The sequence below is a fragment of the Hyla sarda genome, chromosome 1 (assembly GCF_029499605.1).
Source record: "Hyla sarda isolate aHylSar1 chromosome 1, aHylSar1.hap1, whole genome shotgun sequence".
NCBI lineage: Eukaryota > Metazoa > Chordata > Amphibia > Anura > Hylidae > Hyla > Hyla sarda.
The window spans coordinates 588873543-588893576 of record NC_079189.1 but is presented as its reverse complement, the minus strand read 5'-3'; the positions used below and the strand labels follow the sequence as shown (position 1 = coordinate 588893576).

The 20034-nt window shown below is 42.8% G+C and overlaps 1 protein-coding gene across 1 annotated transcript in view; it reads left to right on the top strand.

Annotated features, from left to right (window-relative positions):
• Window positions 1-18791, top strand: part of PTGER4 (prostaglandin E receptor 4) — a 21958-nt gene extending 3167 nt beyond the window's left edge. Inside the window, exon 2 of the mRNA XM_056545998.1 lies at window positions 15430-18791. Within this exon, the coding sequence (XP_056401973.1) occupies window positions 15430-16026 (597 nt within the window). The 3' untranslated portion in view covers window positions 16027-18791. The remainder of the gene's footprint in view (window positions 1-15429) is intronic.
• The last annotated feature ends 1243 nt before the right edge of the window (window positions 18792-20034 follow it).

The following is a 20034-nucleotide window of genomic DNA, read 5'->3' as shown; positions in this document are numbered from 1 at the left end:
GGCTCTGCTACGTCTTCAAAGCTAGAGCCACGGGCACAAAAATACAGCGGTGGCGGCCGCGTTGCAGACTTGCTACATGCACCCTGCCGTTGCGCCCCAATTCATGGCAGCGTTGAGTGTGCACCCCCATAGTAGGGCTACAGGTGACTAAAGACACTTAAGGGGACATTTATCAAAACCTGTGCAGAGGCAAAGTTGCCCAGTTGCCCATAGCAACCAATTAGATTGCTTCTTTCATTTTCCATAGGCCTTGTTAAGAATGAAAGAAGCAATCTGATTGGTTGCTATGGGCAACTGGACAACTTTGCCTCTCCACAGGTTTTGATAAATCTTCCTCCTTAGGCTGCATTCACATCTCGTTTTCGCAATATGGTTCCCATATAAGGATTTTTGTAAAAAAAAAAAAAAACGTATGTCTCAAAACCGGACCGAACCGTATACAACCGTATATACCTCTGTATGGTTTTAAACGGATATGGTTGCATACAGTTTAATACGTTTTTTGAAAGAAAAAAACGGATAAGGTTTTATGTTTGTCCTTAATTAAAGTTCCTCTTGTTCTATTTGTGGGAAGAACTTTCGGTGTGCACTGCGCATGTGCAAATTTCAAAACTGTATTATGCACTGTACGCACATACGGTTCTGTACAGTTCCCATTGACCACCATTTTTTTTTTTTTAAACGTATACGGGTTGTATCCGGTTTTTTACCCGGACATAAAACCGTAGTAGACTACAGTTTTGTTTGCGGGGAAAAAAATGGATAAAACCGTAAATGATGCAAAACGTACACAACCGGATGCTACGGTTGGCATGTCATGTCTATACATATGGTTTTCTATGACATGTCCGTACATACGGTTTTCTATGACATGTCTATACATACGGTTTTCTATGAAATGTCTATACATATGGTTTTCTATGACATGTCTATACATACGGTTTTCTATGACATGTCTATACATACGGTTTTCTATGACATGTCTATACATACGGTTTTCTATGACATGTCCATAAATACGGTTTTCTATGAAATGTCTATACATACGGTTTTCTATGACATGTCCATAAATACGGTTTTCTATGACATGCCTGTACATACGGTTTTCTATGACATGTCTATACATATGGTTTTCTATGACATGTCTATACATACGGTTTTCTATGACATGTCTATACATACGGTTTTCTATGACATGTCTATACATACGGTTTTCTATGACATGCCTGTACATACGGTTTTCTATGACATGTCTTTACATACGGTTTTCTATGACATGTCCATACATACGGTTTTCTATGACATGTCCATAAATACGGTTTTCTATGAAATGTCTATACATACGGTTTTCTATGACATGTCTATACATACGGTTTTCTATGAAATGTCTATACATACGGTTTTCTATGAAATGTCTATACATACGGTTTTCTATGAAATGTCTGTACATACGGTTTTCTATAACATGTCCATACATACGGTTTTCTATGACATGCCTGTACATACAGTTTTCTATGACATGTCTGTACATACGGTTTTCTATGACATGTCTATACATACGGTTTTCTATGACATGTCTGTACATACGGTTTTCTATGACATGTCTGTACATACAGTTTTCTATGACATGTCTATACATACGGTTTTCTATGACATGTCTGTACATACGGTTTTCTATGACATGTCTATACATACGGTTTTCTATGACATGTCTGTACATACAGTTTTCTATGACATGTCCATACATATGGTTTTCTATGACATGTCTATACATACGGTTTTCTATGACATGTCTGTACATACAGTTTTCTATGACATGTCTATACATATGGTTTTCTATGTCATGTCTATACATACGGTTTTCTATGTCATGTCTATACATACGGTTTTCTATGACATGTCTATACATACGGTTTTCTATGACATGTCTATACATACGGTTTTCTATGACATGTCTGTACATACAGTTTTCTATGACATGCCTGTACATACGGTTTTCTATGACATGTCTGTACATACGGTTTTCTATGACATGTCTATACATACGGTTTTCTATGACATGTCTGTACATACGGTTTTCTATGACATGTCTATACATATGGTTTTCTATGACATGTCTATACATACGGTTTTCTATGACATGTCTGTACATACGGTTTTCTATGACATGTCTATACATACGGTTTTCTATGACATGTCTGTACATACGGTTTTCTATGACATGTCTATACATACGGTTTTCTATGACATGTCTATACATACGGTTTTCTATGAAATGTCTATACATACGGTTTTCTATGACATGTCCATACATACGGTTTTCTATGACATGTCTATACATATGGTTTTCTATGACATGTCCATACATATGGTTTTCTATGACATGTCTATACATACGGTTTTCTATGACATGTCTATACATACGGTTTTCTATGACATGTCTATACATACGGTTTTCTATGACATGTCTGTACATACAGTTTTCTATGACATGTCTATACATACGGTTTTCTATGACATGTCTGTACATACGGTTTTCTATGACATGTCTATACATACGGTTTTCTATGACATGTCTGTACATACGGTTTTCTATGACATGTCTATACATATGGTTTTCTATGACATGTCTATACATACGGTTTTCTATGACATGTCTGTACATACGGTTTTCTATGACATGTCTATACATACGGTTTTCTATGACATGTCTGTACATACGGTTTTCTATGACATGTCTATACATACGGTTTTCTATGACATGTCTATACATACGGTTTTCTATGAAATGTCTATACATACGGTTTTCTATGACATGTCCATACATACGGTTTTCTATGACATGTCTATACATATGGTTTTCTATGACATGTCCATACATATGGTTTTCTATGACATGTCTATACATACGGTTTTCTATGACATGTCTACACATACGGTTTGCAATACGGTTCCGTACGGTTTTTACACTGAAACCGGATACGGGAACCATATTGCAAAAACGAGATGTGAATGCAGCCTTATTGATCCGTATGGATCAATGTGTTCAGACCAGTTTTTGATGTCCTGGCATGTTGGGAGTTGTAGTTTTACAACAGCTGGAGGCAATTTGGTTGGGAAACACTGTTTTAGAGATAGCAGTTGGCCATATTTCACCCAAATCTTCAAAAGATCTGTGCCTATTTGACTTTTATCAGTGTTTCCCAACCAGGGTGCCTCCAGCTGTTGCAAAACTAAAACTCCCAGCATGCCCGGACAGCATTCGGCTGTCCGGGCATGCTGTGAGTTGTAGTTTTGCAACAGCTGGAGGCACCCTACTTGGGAAACACCGGCCTATAGTATGTGGGTTATTCAGGAGGAAAGACAAACTGGCTTCTCCTGTTGGTAGAGGGCAATAACCTGTTCCGAAATGATTTCCTCGTCCTGCCGGTTCACCAGCGTCAGCTCATTCCACCTCCTACAGATCACAGGATGGGGCAGGGTATCTGGGACAAAGCCAAAAGGGAGCATATCAGGTAGCAAAGCCATAAATCTGCATGATCCTCCAATTACCTCAGTGTTTTCCAAGCAGTGTGCCTCCAGCTGTTGCAAAACTACAACTCCCAGCATGCCCAGACAGCCACTAATGGCTGCCATTACACTACCTAACTTTAAAGGGCTTGTCCACACTACACTGAATGCAAAAGTTTCCCCAGGAACCTTGCAGGAAGTATTCCGTGTCCCTGCAGTGCCCCCAGAGGAGAGAATAAGCACTACACCATTGCCATTCAAATCAGTGTAATGTGGTCGATTTGGAGCGCCCACCACCAGAGGTCTAGTAAAGTTCCCTTAAAACCCAAATTATTCTAGGAATACTGGGTGACAAGCTTTAATGAAACTCAAACCCGCAACGGGAAACTTGTCAACCATCCGCCTGTGTGAACGTACTCTTAAAGGGGTACTCCGGTGGAATATTTTTTTTTTTTTAATCAACTCATGGCAGAAAGTTAAACAGATTTTTAAATTACTTCTATTTAAAAATTTTCATCCTTCCAGTACTTATCAGCTGCTCTTTGCTCCAGAGGAATTTGTGTACTTCTTTCCAGTCTGACTACAGTGCTCTCTGCTGACACCTCTGTCCATGTTAGGAACTGTCCAAAACAGGAAAGGTTTGCTATGGGAATTTGCTTGTACTCTGGACAGTTCTTGACATGGACAGAGGTGTCAGCAGAGAGCACTGTGGTCAGACTGGAAAGAACTACCCAACTTCCTCTGGAGCATACAGCAGCTGATAAGTACTGGAAGTAATTTACAAATCTGTATAACTGTCTGGCACCAGTCGATTTAAAATAAAAATTGTTTCCCACCGGAGTACCCCTTTAAAGGGGTTGTCCACATTGGACAATCCCTTCCTGCAAATAAGCTGTTTGTAAAATCATCGAAATTCCATAGCGGGAATGGCGCGGTAGAATCCCTTAGGAAGCAATGGGAGGCTTCTGCATTGCGTTTCCCACAGTATAATAATAAGGGTTTACTTTCCCTGCAGCACCCCTGCAGGCGGGAATAAGCATTACATTTGTGAACTGAATTTCAAAGCTCCATATCCTTAAAAAAAAAAGTCAACGGCACCCAAAAGGTTTTTAGAAAATATTAACCGGGCACATGGCTCCTCCGACTTGCTATAGCACGCGGAAGTTTGCAGTGGTTATTTAATCCTTTCATTCTGGATACGTTCTAGTCATTTCTAGAGCAGATATTTATAGACTTTAAAGGGGTATTCCGCCCCTAAACATCCAGAGGATAGAAGATAAGATGTCTGATAATGGGGGTCCGGCCGATCTCCGACGTGGCACCCCAGTCATCCGGTGCACAGCCATCACGCCCCCTCCCATAGACGTGAATGGAGGGGGCATGGCGTGACATCACTACAAAACGCAGCAGTGCCAGCCAGAGATCGCGGGGGGCTCCCAGCGGCCGGACCCCCGTAATCAGACATCTTATCCCCTATCCTTTGGATAGGGTATAAGATGTATAGGGGCGGAGTACCCTTTTAATGTAAGGGTCCGGAGGCAGAATTTCCTTTAGGAAGCAATTTCCTAAAGAATTTAAGTCCTAATTTCATCCATGCCGGCCGCACAATGGTGTCATTCATTGCATGTGTCTGGTTGTGTGTAGATCCCATTGTTACGCCTTACTTGTGTGCCACAGAATTCCTCCCCTATGCCAAAAATCCTTCTATTTACCACGACCCATGCCAGGTCCTTCCCCAAGGGTTGTAACCGGTGACTTCATGATAGTAGGGCGTGGGGAGGTCTTGTCGAAGAAAAAAAAACAACAACCAGAAAGGTCAAAGACTACGACGACATTGGCATCGGGAGCGAAGAGCAACAATTAATTAAAGCGTCCATTGGGGAGTTTGGGCAGGGAGCGAAAGGTGAGTCACGTCAGCATTTTTTGTCTTCGAGTCCTCGACGGTTCAGAAAATAAACCACAAAAATATTTAAGCGCCATGACAACAATAAATGCAGAACTGTGCGCGCCCTGGGGCGTCTGCACTTCAGCTTATATAACGGTATTTCCCAAGCAATGTGCCTCCAGCTGTTGCAAAACTACAACTCCCAGCATGCCCAGACAGCCAACGGGCTAGAACTTCATGTATATGCCTTCTGTTTACCTATTTTTGATGATGCTGCATGAGGCATAAGCTCCATTTTGGACATGAATTTGTATAAAGCCTACAATTCCCAGGGATCCTCTGGCTGAGTGTCAGGTGTTTAATCACTACACCTGATGATCTAATCAGGCTGCTAGTGCTGGAGGTCACCCAGATGAACTCATTAGTGGGTAGAGGTCAATTCACACTACATAGAGTTTTGTGAAGATCAGGCTGTACACTGCATTTATTACACATTTTCATTCTGCATTTTTGCTGCAAATCTCCCAAATCGCCGCAAAAATTCTCTGAAAAATGTTTTTAATGTGAGTGCTTGGGAAACCAGCACAAACTCCTTTGCAGATGTTGTATTTGGTACTAACTGCTGAGCTACAATGCTGCCCTGATCCCATAGAGATAGCAGCAGTATACAGATCTGGGAGGGATCTGGTAGGTGGTGATGTCATCCTGTAGTTCGTATGAGTCTGACATCTTGTTGTGACCATTGGGCACTGGAAGATTTGATGAATCAGACTGGTGCTCGCATGACCCAGTTACAGTAATGTCCATGACATCCCATTTGTTCCAATTGGGACTTCAGTACTGAACTTGGAAATATTCAGATTTTCTCCAGATGTTGCAAAACTACAACTCCCAGCATGTCCGAACAGCCGTTGGCTGCTGTAGTTTTGCAACATCTGGAGGCCCACAGTTTGACGACCACTGACTTAGACAATGGCAGACGTGAAGGGTTGTGGTTCTGCTTGTTTGCTGTATACAGTAGTCTTGTTATGTGGAGGTTAGGGTTTCTTTGTATGTTTATCTACCCATCCAAGCTGGTAGTACCCAGTCTGCTATGGCATCAGGTGTGACTATGTCCTGACCGGTCGGTCAGGTTGGATTGGTATCTGTCCAGACTGTGATCTCCTACAGCCGGAGGGTATGTGCCCGCACCGTAGACGTAGTTATAGTTTTCTTTTATTTCACGTCCTATCCCTGCCCTGGATTTTATAGGGAAAATGCACGGCATAAAAAAAGAGTAGATTTCATACATTGTACCGTCATACAATACCCATTTATAAACACCAACATACTCTGCAAAATATACTGTACAGTACTGTACTAAATACCATCAGACAGTACACGAATAATACCGCAGTATAGTGATCTAGTAACAGTTACCACCACCATATGCTGCAAAATATACTGTACAATACTGTACTAAATACCATCAGACAGTACACGAATAATACCGCAGTATAGTGATCTAGTAACAGTTACCACCACCATATGCTGCAAAATATACTGTAGAATACTGTACTAAATACCATCAGACAGTACACGAATAATACCGCAGTATAGTGATCTAGTAACAGTTACCACCACCATATGCTGCACAATATACTGTACAGTACTGTACTAAATACCATCAGACAGTACACAAATAATACCGCAGTATAGTGATCTAGTAACAGTTACCACCACCATATGCTGCAAAATATACTGTACAATACTGTACTAAATACCATCAGACAGTACACAAATAAAACAACCGTATAGTAATCTAGTAACAGTTACCACTACCATATGCTGTGAAATATACTGTACAGTCCGGTACTTAATACCACCAGACAGTACAAGAATAATACCACCATATAGTAATCTAGTAACAGTGCTATACAGTGTTACCACCACCATATAATATACCAAAATAATATGCTTCATAATGCCTAACTAAATGCTGCCAGAAGGTGCATATACAATACTGTCATACAGTGCTCTAATAACAGCTCCATAAATAAAGTAATTTAAAACAGTGCTATACAGTGTTACCACAACACACTGCAATATAATATACTGCACAGTGCCTAACTAAATACTCCTAGACATTGCACTTATAGTACTGCAATACATTACCCTAAATACAGTAATCTCATAACAGTTTTACACAGTTTTACCACAACATGTTTCAAAATAATATACTGCACAGTACCTAACTAAATACTGCCAGGCAGTATCCATATAATACTGCTATACAGTGCTCTTATAACAGCTCCATAAATAAAGTAATCTAATACAGTGCTATATTGTGTTACCACAATTTGCTGCAAAATAATATACTGCACAGTGCCTAACTAAAAACCGCCAGACAGTCCACACATAATACCGCTATACAGTGCTCTAATAACAGCTCCATAAATAAAGTAATCTAATCCATTCTAAACAGTGCTGCTGCTGCCGCCATACACTGCAGAATTGTATACTGTACAGTACTTAATAAAATAATACCGCCTTACAGTGCTCTAATAACAGTTCTATGCCCAACGGAATCTTCTTACAATGCATTATAGTGCTGCTACCCCCAAAACAGTACAAAATCATATACTGTGCAGTAGCTTACTAAATACCGCCAGACAGTGCACACATAATTCTGCTATACAGTGCTCTAATGACTGTTATTGGGAATGATTGTTTCCACAAGGCTCAGGTACTGCGCCATAAGTGGTGGCACAGTCAGCAAGTGCAGGTCATGAGGTTCAGCATCAGCTGTATAGCGGAGGATGTGGGGTTGATACTTCCCATGACTCCATATGACGGTATGTTTTCACATGCAGGGTGTGAACCTATAGGTCCACATCTGTTACTATTTAAAGTAACAGCAGAAAGTTCCCCATGAAAAGGGACAATTCCTCCTGTAGATTTTATTTGTTCTGGACAATCAGTGATTTCACCCGCGCGGGCAAATATTAACTCAGCCCGGTGATAAGCGCGGCCTCCGTGATAAGCGCCATATTGTGCCGCGTATCATATGACTTGGACACATTGTTAACATTGTGTTTACCAGGGAGCAGCTGTGTCAATTTGTTTTTTGGTTAAAATTGCCACACGTGATTGGGTTTAACCATCAAAACACTGGATGGGACTGAGGACAACCTATAACCACAGCCCTGGACATCTGGAGGGAAAAATCCACATTGGAATATCTTCTACTAACCTGGCACTATGGCACTTATGGACAGTGCCGGAGTGTGGGGCAGAGCTTGGCACGGAGGTTACATGGCACTAGAGAGATTTCAGAGGTTACAGGGTATTGTGTACCTTTGCCTCAGGATCAAGTGTTTGAAGCACATTTCTACTACAGTGGACTAGAGAAAATTCAGAAGTTACAGAGCACTAGAGAGACTTTAGAGGTTACAGAGCACTAGAGAGACTTCAGAGGTTACAGAGCACTAGGGAGACTTCAGAGGTTACAAGGGTTACAGAGCACTAGAGAGACTTCAGAGGTTACAGAGCACTAGAGAGACTTTAGAGGTTACAGAGCACTAGAGAGACTTCAGAGGTTACAGAGCACTAGAGAGACTTTAGAGGTAACAGAGCACTAGAGAGACTTTAGAGGTTACAAGGGTTACAGAGCACTAGAGAGACTTCAGAGGTTACAGAGCACTAGAGAGACTTTAGAGGTTACAGAGCACTAGAGCGACTTTAGAGGTTACATAGGACTAGAGAGACTTCAGAGGTTACAAGGGTTACAGAGCACTAGAGAGACTTCAGAGGTTACAGAGCACTAGAGAGACTTTAGAGGTTACAGAGCACTAGAGCGACTTTAGAGGTTACAGAGCACTAGAGAGACTTCAGAGGTTACAAGGGTTACAGAGCACTAGAGAGACTTAAGAGGTTACAGAGCACTAGAGAGACTTTAGAGGTTACAGAGCACTAGAGAGACTTCAGAGGTTACATAGCACTAGAGAGACTTCAGAGGTTACAGAGCACTAGAGAGACTTCAGAGGTTACAGAGCACTAGAGAGACTTTAGAGGTTACAGAGCACTAGAGAGACTTCAGAGGTTACAGAGCCCTAGAGAGACTTCAGAGGTTACAGAGCACTAGAGAGACTTCAGAGGTTACAGAGCACTAGAGAGACTTCAGAGGTTACAGAGCACTAGAGAGACTTCAGAGGTTACAGAGCCCTAGAGAGACAATAGAACTCCGGGGTACTCCTGGGAAGTTAAGAAAAATAAAAATGCCACAAAGCCACCACAATACCAGTTCTGTGTCCCCTGTAGTTTTCCATGTGGTTTTTGCAGCTCCTTTGGCTCCTGATGCGGGCATGCTGGGAGTTGTAGTTTTGCATCCTCCGGAGGTCCACAGTTTGGACACCACTCCTTTAGATATAGCAGAGCTGATTGTGTCATTATGGCTGCACTTTACCTACAGTCCTACATAGAAAACATATTGTGGCAAATGACATCCTCGTCTCTGCTACATCTGGTAAACCTGCCAGACACATATAATGGATTTGGGATGATGATTGGGGGGGGGGGGGGGGGAGTCTTCAGTGTATTTAATGACAGAAAAAGGAAACCAGATTGGAATTTTGCGCTTCCTGCCTTTACGGCGTCTTCTGGAAATGAGCCCCTGGCATCTGCGAGCATAATTGGGTTTAATGCGAGATGCGTCTGCCCTGGTAACGTCTTTATCTCGTTTTTATTTCTTTTTTTTTACATGTTTTAGTAGAAGTCGCTTTTTGTATGAAAGGTTCAGTGTCTGGTGACATGGCGATACGTGGAGCCGCGGGGATGTGGAGCTTTCATTATTTGTCTGTGTTGCTCAGTCGATTTAACAGATGTAGCAGAGCTGGGTCGGTCACCTAATCTTTTATCCTTTATTGGTTGCACTCTCTCCAATGGTTGAACGTTCAGCTGCAGTTGTAAATAATAAGCGCTATTAGTTGTGCCATATCACAAAGTCAGCTCTGCTACATCTGTATATCAGATATTCTTAATTTCATTGCGCGCCATTTCTTATTTCGATTATGTAGACTTCAGTGGAAGGCGCCTTGCTTCCTGGGCCTCCATCCCCTGGTACTGCCAGGCCCCCTTACAGGAAATGCCCACCCATCAGCCTCGCAGGGATCAGCAGGGGTCACAGAACAGCCCCTTGATGTCAGGTTGCAGACCCTTGAACTGTGATCTTTGAGGTTCCTTGGAATTTTAGGGATGTGAGAGGTGGCACTGACCTTTCACCCTTCCAGGAGCCGCCCTTCTGTTCTATAGCCACATGTGATGTATAGACTGTATACAGTGAGTATTCAGGTCTCTCCTTTAATTCTTTATAGCTGCATTTGTGCACCCATTCATACTCCAGTAGGGTGCTCCCTTAAAGGGGTACTCCGGTGGAAAACTTTTTTTTTAATCAACTGGTGCCAGAAAGTTAAACAGATTTGTAAATTACTTCTATTAGCTTATTAGCTGCTGAATACTACAGAGGAACTTCTTTTCTTTTTTGGAACACAGTGCTCTCTGCTGACATCTCTGTCCATTTTAGAAACTGTCCAGAGCAGCATATGTTTTCTATGGGGATTTTCTCTTACTCTGGACAGTTCCTAAAATGGACAGAGATGTCAGCAGAGAGCACTGTGGTCATGATGTCAGCAGAGAGCTCTGTGTTCCAAAAGGAAAAGAAGTTCCTCTGTAGTAATTAGCAGCTAATAAGTACTGGAAGGATTAAGATTTTTTAAATAGAAGTCATTTACAAATCTGTTTAACTTTCGAGCACCAGTTGATTTAAAAAAAAAAAAAAAAAAAAAGTTTTCCTCCGGAGTACCCCTTTAAGGCTGTGGTCACACATTTCAGATATTTATGGCATGTCACCTTTAAGGTTGTGTTTTGCAACCTGTGGCAGAACTACAACTCCCAGCCTACCCTGACAGTCATCGCTCTTCGGCATTTGCAAAACTATAACTCTCAGCATGCTCCGACAGTCTGCGACTCTCCAGCTGTTGCAAAACTACCAATCTCAACATGAGCCCCCCCCCATAGCCTGCGGCTCTCCAGCTGTTGCAGTACTACAACACCCATCATGCCCTGACAGCCCTGCAACTGTCAGGGCATGACAAGAGTTGTAGTTTTGCAACAGCTGGAGCACTGCAAGTTAGGGAACTCTGCTTTACAGTGAGTGTGTCATGATCCAGAGCAATGTTTCCCAACCCGGGTGCCTCCAGCTGTTGCAAAACTACAACTCCCAGCATGCCCGGACAGCCTTTGGCTGTCCGGGCATGCTGGGAGTTGTAGTTTTGCAACAGCTGGAGGCACCTGGGTTGGGAAACCCTGATCCAGAAAGATAGATCTGTAGAAGCCATTGATCTCTATGTCAAGGTTAAATAGCATTACAGATATAGCAGAGCTGAATTTGTCAGCTACTATAACTGCTGGGCTATGAATTAAAGGGGAACTCCTCCCCCCAACATATAAGCTGCCTGTCGCAGCCATGGCGTAGATCCAGTAGATCCTTCAACTTTCCCATTTCATTCCTGAATTTGGCGTCGAAAATTTCGCCGCCTCCCTCAGGTTATTTCCTATCTTGCAGTCCCATGTTAGGCTGCTTTCACACTATAAAGTTCCGTTATAATGTTCCGTTATGAAAACCCTTACAAAATCCCATTAAAGTCTATGGGATTTTGACATTATCCGTTTTAACCCGTCATAGCCCGTTATGAATAACGGACGTTATTTGTAACGGGAGAAAAAACGGTATATAACGGTATATAACGTCCGTTATTAATAACGGGCTATGACGGGTTAAAACGGATAATGTAAAAATCCCATAGACTTTAATGGGATTTTGTAACGGCCGTATGGGATTTTGTAAGGGTTTTCATAACGGAACATTATAACGGCTCTTTAAAAACGGAAGAACTTTATAATGTGAAAGCAGCCTTACATAGGACTGCAAGATAGTAAATAACTTGAGGGAGGCCGCAGAATTTTCAGATGGGATGGGATTTTGTAATGGCCGTTTTTAAGAGTTCTCATAACGGAACATCATAATTGCTCTTTTAAAACGGAAGAACTTTATAGCGTGAAAGCAGCCTCACACACGAATCAGGATTTGGAGAACGGCGCGGCCCGGCTGAGACCGCGTGTAACACAATACGGCTCCAATTGTCACTGCACACAAGAATTTGCAGGCGCTGCCACCTGTTGGTCGCTGTGGCAAATGGCAGCCATTGGCTGTTGTCTCCCTGAACAGTTTTGCAACAATTTTTATTTTTATTTTTTTATTGCTTAAATCCATCTAAAATGCATAAATACCAAAATAACGATGAAAAATCTCCTGTCGTTTTGTGTATACAGCTCCGATGCGGACCCTATGAGTCTATATGGTTAACGATTAGATAAACGTCACCTTCTCAGCACCTCTTCTATCCTCTGTAAAGAGGGCAGAGTGGACCGCAGATGGGGCGACACAGCGGGGCGACTTATCAAAATCTACCAGAAAAGTTGCTGGGTTGCCCATAGCAACCAATCAGATCGCTACTTTCATTTTTCAGAGGCCTTTTCAAAAATGAAAGCAGTGATCTGATTGGTTGCTAGGGGCAACTCAGCAACTTTTCCTCTGGACAGGTTTGGATTAATCTCCCCCCAGGGTGTGTTTTATAGTCTGTAACCATAAAGGTCTGCGCAGGTGCTGTATACACAAAACGGTCCAATCTTGTTAATGTACATTTTTTAAAATTTTAGATGCATGCTAACATTGGTGAAGAAGATGGACATAGTTTAGGGAAATTTATCAAAACCTGCGCAGAGGAAGAGTGGTGCAGTTTCCCATAGCAACCAGTCAGAGCCTGTGAGAAATGAAAGAAGCAATCTGATTGGTTGCTATGGGCAACTGGACCACTCTTCCCCTACACAGGTTTTGATAAATCTCCCCCCAGTTGTTCCTAAGGAGTCTTCAGGGTATTTGCATTAATATAAGGGTCAATTATCAGAAGTCGTGTAGGGGAAGAGTTGTCCAGTTGCCCATAGCAACCAATTAGATTGTTCTTTCATCTTTGAAAAGGCCTCTGAAAAATGAAAGAAGCGATCTGATTGGTTGCTATGGGCAACTGGACAACTAGTCCTCTGGACAGGTTTTGACAAATCCCCCTCCCCCCCGATGGGGCCCCATAGATTTTCTATGGTGGAGCAACCCTTTAAATTTTAAAAATGGCACCCAAGCAACAAAACTGGACAAGTTCAAGTAGAACAGTAAATGTTTCCATACCCTTTATCCACTTTGCAGTTATTGTCCCTTAACAAGGCACCTTAAAGGGTACTCCACTGCTAGACATGTTATCCCCTATCCTTTGGCACGCCCGCTGGGGACCCCCACAATCTCCGCCATGGCACCCCAGTCATCCGATGCGGAGATCGTGGGGGGTCCCCCTCCCCGCGATCAGACATGTTATCCCCCATCCTTTGTATAGGGGATAACATGTCAAGGGGCGGAGTACACCTTTAACTAGTTTTTTTTCACGAAAACTGCTGGTTCAATATCTGTTGGTTAAAGCAGCTAAAGAAGCATCGGTAGGTGAGATAATAAGGAAGGCTCCGGATCGCCATCTTCTCATAGAATAAACAAGTGGTGTGACAGGAATGTCCACACTTGGCCTGAAGGTATTCACATCTCCATTTCTTATCTCATTTGGCATAAAAACCTCCTTGGTCGACAAAGTCAATAGTTGAGTCTCTCAATGAGGATCCCGGGTCCATCAAGTTCAATCCATTGTTGACTTTAGTCGTTGATCATCCTCGAATGTTGAAACAGATGTTACTGTTGGTTCTTCCTAAATAGATGATTCAGTCAGTCTGGTGTAATGTAAATATAATAAATATGTGGTCAATGTCAGTCAGCAGTGAACGAGGAACAAGTGTGGTCAATGTCAGCAGGGAAGAAGATACAAGCACCTTATTAGTCAATATGATCCAGAAAAGATCGTCCTTAAAGGGGTACTCCGGTGGAAAACAATTTATTTTAAATCAACTGGTGCCAGAAAGTGATACAGATTTGTAAATGACTTCCATTTAAAAATCTTAATCCTTCCAGTACTTATCAGCTGCTGTATGCTTCAGAGGAAGTTGAGTAGTTCTTTCCAGTCTGATCACAGTGCTCTCTGCTGACACCTCTGTCCATGTGAGGGACTGTCCAGAGCAGGAGAGGTTTTCTTTTTTGTATAACTGTTTATTTACAGGAGAGGTTTTCTATGTGGATTTGCTTCTACTCTAGAAATTTCCTGATATGGACAGAGGTGTCAGCAGAGAGCACTGTGGTCAGACTGGGAATAACTACACAACTTTCTGTGGAGCATAAAGCAGATGAAAAGTACTGGAAGGATTAAGATTTTTTAATAGAAGTAATTTACAAATCTGTTTAACTTTCTGGAGCCAGTTGACATGAAATTTATTTTTTTCCATAGGAGTACTTCTTTAAAGTTTTGAATCCTTCCAAAGTATGAACTTCTCCTCACGCGCGCCCCAAGATGTACATAGTTCTACTAAACTTCTTCACTCCACCACAGATGTAATTTGCGGCTGATTGGTACAAGAACCTTCGTCTGGTATTTCTTAGCCGGCAGCCTATTCCATTCATCTATATTTAGGTTTCAGACAAAATTTCCCCTTGGTTTAAAAAAAGGTGATATTGTTCCAGCTGTAAAGACTCAATGGTGTGTTTTGTCTATGGCAAATAAGCTCATCCAAGCACATGGTCATGCATCATGCCAATCAATATGCTACAAGAATCCTCATAGAGTTGCCAGGATGTAGACATGTTGTATGTTGAGTCTTTACGTCTGTCGTGTGGTATATTGTTGGTGATCTAAAGATAAAGTTCTTTCATACTTCAAGGGCGAATTTGAAAGCATGCATCTTCCTACATGTTCTTTCAGCTCCTTTTCCATCTGATTTCAATAATCTACGACTGGAAACCTTCTACATCGCCCAGCAGGAACTCATGTGTGTCTTTCTTCTTTCTCTTGCAGGTTCGAGTTTTCGTCAACCAGCTTTATCAACCACCAGTAGAGAAGGACATGGCAAACAACCTGGATCTGAAAGCCATCAGAATTGCATCGGTGAACCCCATCCTTGATCCGTGGATTTATATCCTCCTGAGAAAGACTGTACTTAGCAAAGTCATCGAAAAGATCAAGTGTCTCTTTTGTAGGATCGGCAGTGGCAGGAGGCCGCACTCTACAGGAAGCTTCAACTGCACCGATGGAAGAAGAGCCTCCTCGGTCCTTTCAAGTCATTCTCCTTCCTTTGTATCCAGAGAGCTCAGAGAAGTTAGTTCCACTTCCCAGACTTTACTCTACCCCCTTGAACTAAGCGATGGCAGCTTTAGAAGCAGCACAGTTTTACCAAGGTCTACTATGGCTATAAACCTCCCGGGAGCTCCAGACAGGACGTTACATGGTTCTGACCAGTCAGTTTCTTCTCAGGGTCCAGAATCTGAGCAAGTACTGCTCGTAAATGAGACTCAGCCTAGACGCGTTATGCAGAACGGCACCACATCCAAGGAGAACCCACTTCACGTCACTTTTCCTGATGAGACATTGAATGTATCAGAAAAATGTATATAGAAACTTCAAGTCGTCTACATTGCACATGATCTTGGTAACTGTGGGGTGACCGAGACACAATGTCACGTCAAAAAACACGGTGTCGTTGTGGGAACTTCTCTCCAAAATGTGGTACGTGTCATCAGAAATCTGATGGTGCTTGACAAACAGGAGACCAGATATGGTGCGAAGACAGTGGTTTCCACCAAAATCCTTCTGGTAGACACAGCTGAATATTTCATTGGCACTTTCGAAGATCAGCTTCACCATTGGTGGCTGCTCTAGAGGAGATAAGACGATCAATTGTAAGACTCCCGACTCTATTCACGGACAAACCAGTTTTGTCTCATAGATAATGAATGTCTATGTGTCTAGCTAAGCTTTTAACAAATGTGAATTTTTATGGATGACTATGTATGTATATGGGAATTTGTAATGTATTTATTGTCTTCTCCGTGAGAAGGTTTTTAGATTCTAATGTCAAGATAAAAGAATTAAAAGGCAATATCCTCCTTTTTCAAGAATATTGCTGGAGAGCTTTTTAATAATGTCTTAAAAAAGAAGGCTTTGCACTAAATTGTGACACTTTTTTGGCAACGTTGATATCTAAGGCCAGGGGTGGGGGTTGTGCACGTCAACACTGTAGTACAATGCCAATATATCTCTTACACCAGAGCGAGTGAGATCTGATGTGGGATCATTCCAATGTAATCCAGTCCTTAAAAGGGTACTCCGCCCCTAGACATCTTATCCCATATCCAAAGGATAGGGCATAAGATGTCTGATCTTTATTTAGTCGGGTTCCGCTCCAGAGGCTCGTGGCATCACGGTCACGCCCCTCAATGCAAGTCTATGGGAGGGGCTGTGAAGGCCGTCACGCCCCTCCCATAGACTTGCATTGAGGGGGCATGGCCGTGATATCATGAACTTCCACCCCACATTGCCAGTCATCCGGCACGGAGCGAAGTTTGCTCCGCGCACTGGATGTCTGGGGTGCCGCAGCCGAGATCGCCAGCGATCAAACATCTTATTCTCTATTCTTTGGATAGGGGATAAGATGTTTAGAGGCGGAATACCCCTTTAACATGCATGACCCATCTTAATCATTCTGTTGAATATCAAATGGACGAGGGGCAAGTAGAGACCTTTTTCCCATGACTTCTTCTGTTTTCTCTTCTTTGAAGACCTCATGTGGTAGTAATAATAGTCTAGAGTCAACCACATAATGTTCCATCAGGATGATCAATCGTTTTTTAAAGGATTTTTCTAATTTAGTCAAGCCCTTTTTCTTTGGATACATTTAGGGAGGTTGCCATCACCTAACAAAAATATCTTACAAAAATCACAGTAGAGATCAAATAGAAGTCATGGTATCCTAACTCATGGCTCTTGAAGACTTTAGGAATCTATTAGAAGCATCGGACATCCACCAATATCAATGGTTCCATACAATACATCCAAGTATAGGTCCTCCCATGATCCAAGGCTCTAGGACCAAGCAAGTAGTTTTAGACAAGGATTATGGTTGAAAAATATAATCTTGTATAGAGTCATATCCAGATAATTTGTCTCTTTATTTTTTAAATTGAGATTATGTGAAACCACCCACATCTGTATATCAGCCCTATATCTGTGGAACTACCACATTAGGATATAGGATGGTCAAAGTCCCCTCCAATCTTCATATGATCCACATCAAATAAAAATAAAAAATCAGGGAAAGACTTTTCAACAATGGATGTTGTGCGCAAATGTGTGTGAAAATATTCTTACATTGATGGGCATTGTGCCTGTGTACACAAAAATGCCTAGATGTGATGATCGGTCTATTGCTTATTACTGTGGCTGGAGATACAATGGCTCATATGTATTACAGTCAGAGAATATCCTAAGCTGCATTAGTCACTGACAAACAATGGCGGCAGAGAAACATCATGCAACCGGCATGTAAGATCACGCAATGACCACATGACATGTACAGAAGTGGTCACAGCAAGATGTATCTGCTATATAGGAGACTGCCTCTCTAGGCTGCACAGACTGGTCTAGGTTCTTCAAGCATAAGAATGAGAAATCAAACATGTAAGGGGGGGGGATGTCCTTAAAAGGGGTACTCCACTGCCCCAGCGTTCAGAACATTTTGTTCCGAACGCTTGGAGTTGGTGGTGGGGGTCGGAACGTCACAGCCACACTCCTCATGATGTCACGTCACGCCCCCTCAATACAAGTCTATGGGAGGGGGCGTGACATCATGAGGGGTGTGGCCGTGACGTCACAACTCCCGCCGCCCACACCCAGCGTTCTAAATGAATGCCGGGTGCTGCACAGATTGTGGGGGTCCTTCACATAAGGGATAAGATGTCCCGGGGCGGAGTACCCCTTTAAAGCCCATATTTTTCCCATACACCACTATTAGTTAGGTCACCCCCGATCCGTCAGCTGACTGCAGAGAACATTCCACCATGTGTACATTCCCTGCCATCGTGCTGTCCACTCCCATGTTCAATTGTAATGTAATAGAACCCCAATGCAATTCTACAACCGTGCCTAATGTCGAGTCTGGCCCGATATTCCTAGATCGTTCATCTGAAGCACTTTTGTGGTTGATGCATTTGATTCAGTCCGTCCAGAAGGAACGTCATCATTAATAGCATGTTCTGTTGCTTTCCGTGGCCATGTGAATTGCTTTACTGTAATCGCATTCTGAATCTGTGTTCGTCAAACCGTTTTATTGACCAAAAGTTTTGCTTTATTGGGGTGGCGGATCACAATAAAATGATGTTGTTGAACTTTGGTTTTTGTGCAATGACTCGGTTCTTGCGTTCCTAGCAGGAGGATGGTGATGAGGAGGAGATGAACTGGGACCATTTACGTTTTTTCCCTCAGGTAGCAAAAAGGCTACAAAAAGAGATATAATCTATGGTCTGACAATGGCTCCGACAATGTAACTCTGAATAGTGATGGCTTCAAAAAGTTGCAGCACAGGCATGTGGTAAGAAATTCCTATACTGATCTTAGGGGTTCTTATAGGGTCCTTATAGGGGTTATCCGGTGCTTACACATCTTATCCCCTATCCAAAGGATAGGGGATAAGATGCCTGATCGCGGGAGTCCCGCCGCTGGGGATGCCCGTGATCATGCATGCGGGACCCCGTTTGTAATCAGTCCCTGGAGCGTGTTCGCTCCGGGTCTGATTATGGGCGACCACCGGGCCGGCGGCGTGTGACGTCACGCTCCGCCCCTCAAAGCAAGCCTACGGGAGGGGGTGTGATAGCTATTACGCCCCCTCCCGTAGGCTTGCATTGAGGGGCGGAGAGTGACGTCACACGGGGGCGGAGGCTTGACGTGACACGCCGCCGGCCCGGTGGTCGCCCGTAATCAGACCCGGAGCGAACACGCTCCGGGAACTGATAACAAACGGGGTGCCGCGTGCATGATCACGGGGGTCCCCAGCGGCGGGACTACCGCGATCAGGCATCTTATCCCCTATCCTTTGGATAGGGGATAAGATGTGTAAGCACCGGAGAACCCCTTTAAATAAGAGAAGGGGTGTGTACAGACTATGATGTGACTATGGTGGTTTTGGCACCCAGGACAGAATGACCACGTAGAGTTTTCCTTTTCCTCATTATTTCCATGTCCCTTTGGCCAATCCACTATCTTGTTTTCTAACAAGAGCACCATAGCAGTCGAATGGTCGTCCCCTACTGTGTGGTCCACCAGGGGAGAACACTGATGGAACTTCTCAGAGATGGATAACTTATTTATTTAAACACATAATTACCTAAATATATACTCTCTTCACATTGGCACACATATACTCCCCAAAAAATGGGGATTCTTTGCTGGAACCAAAGGACAACAGACAGAACCCCCATTGACTTACAGAAGGGTCCATTGAGGCTCTGTAAAAGTGTTTCTGTCATATAGAAAATGACAGACATATAAAAAAAAAGTTTTGATCACTCTGTGTTTAGACTCTGACCAATCTCTCGAAGCGCGTGGTACCGTGCTTCACTCCTTGGCCAG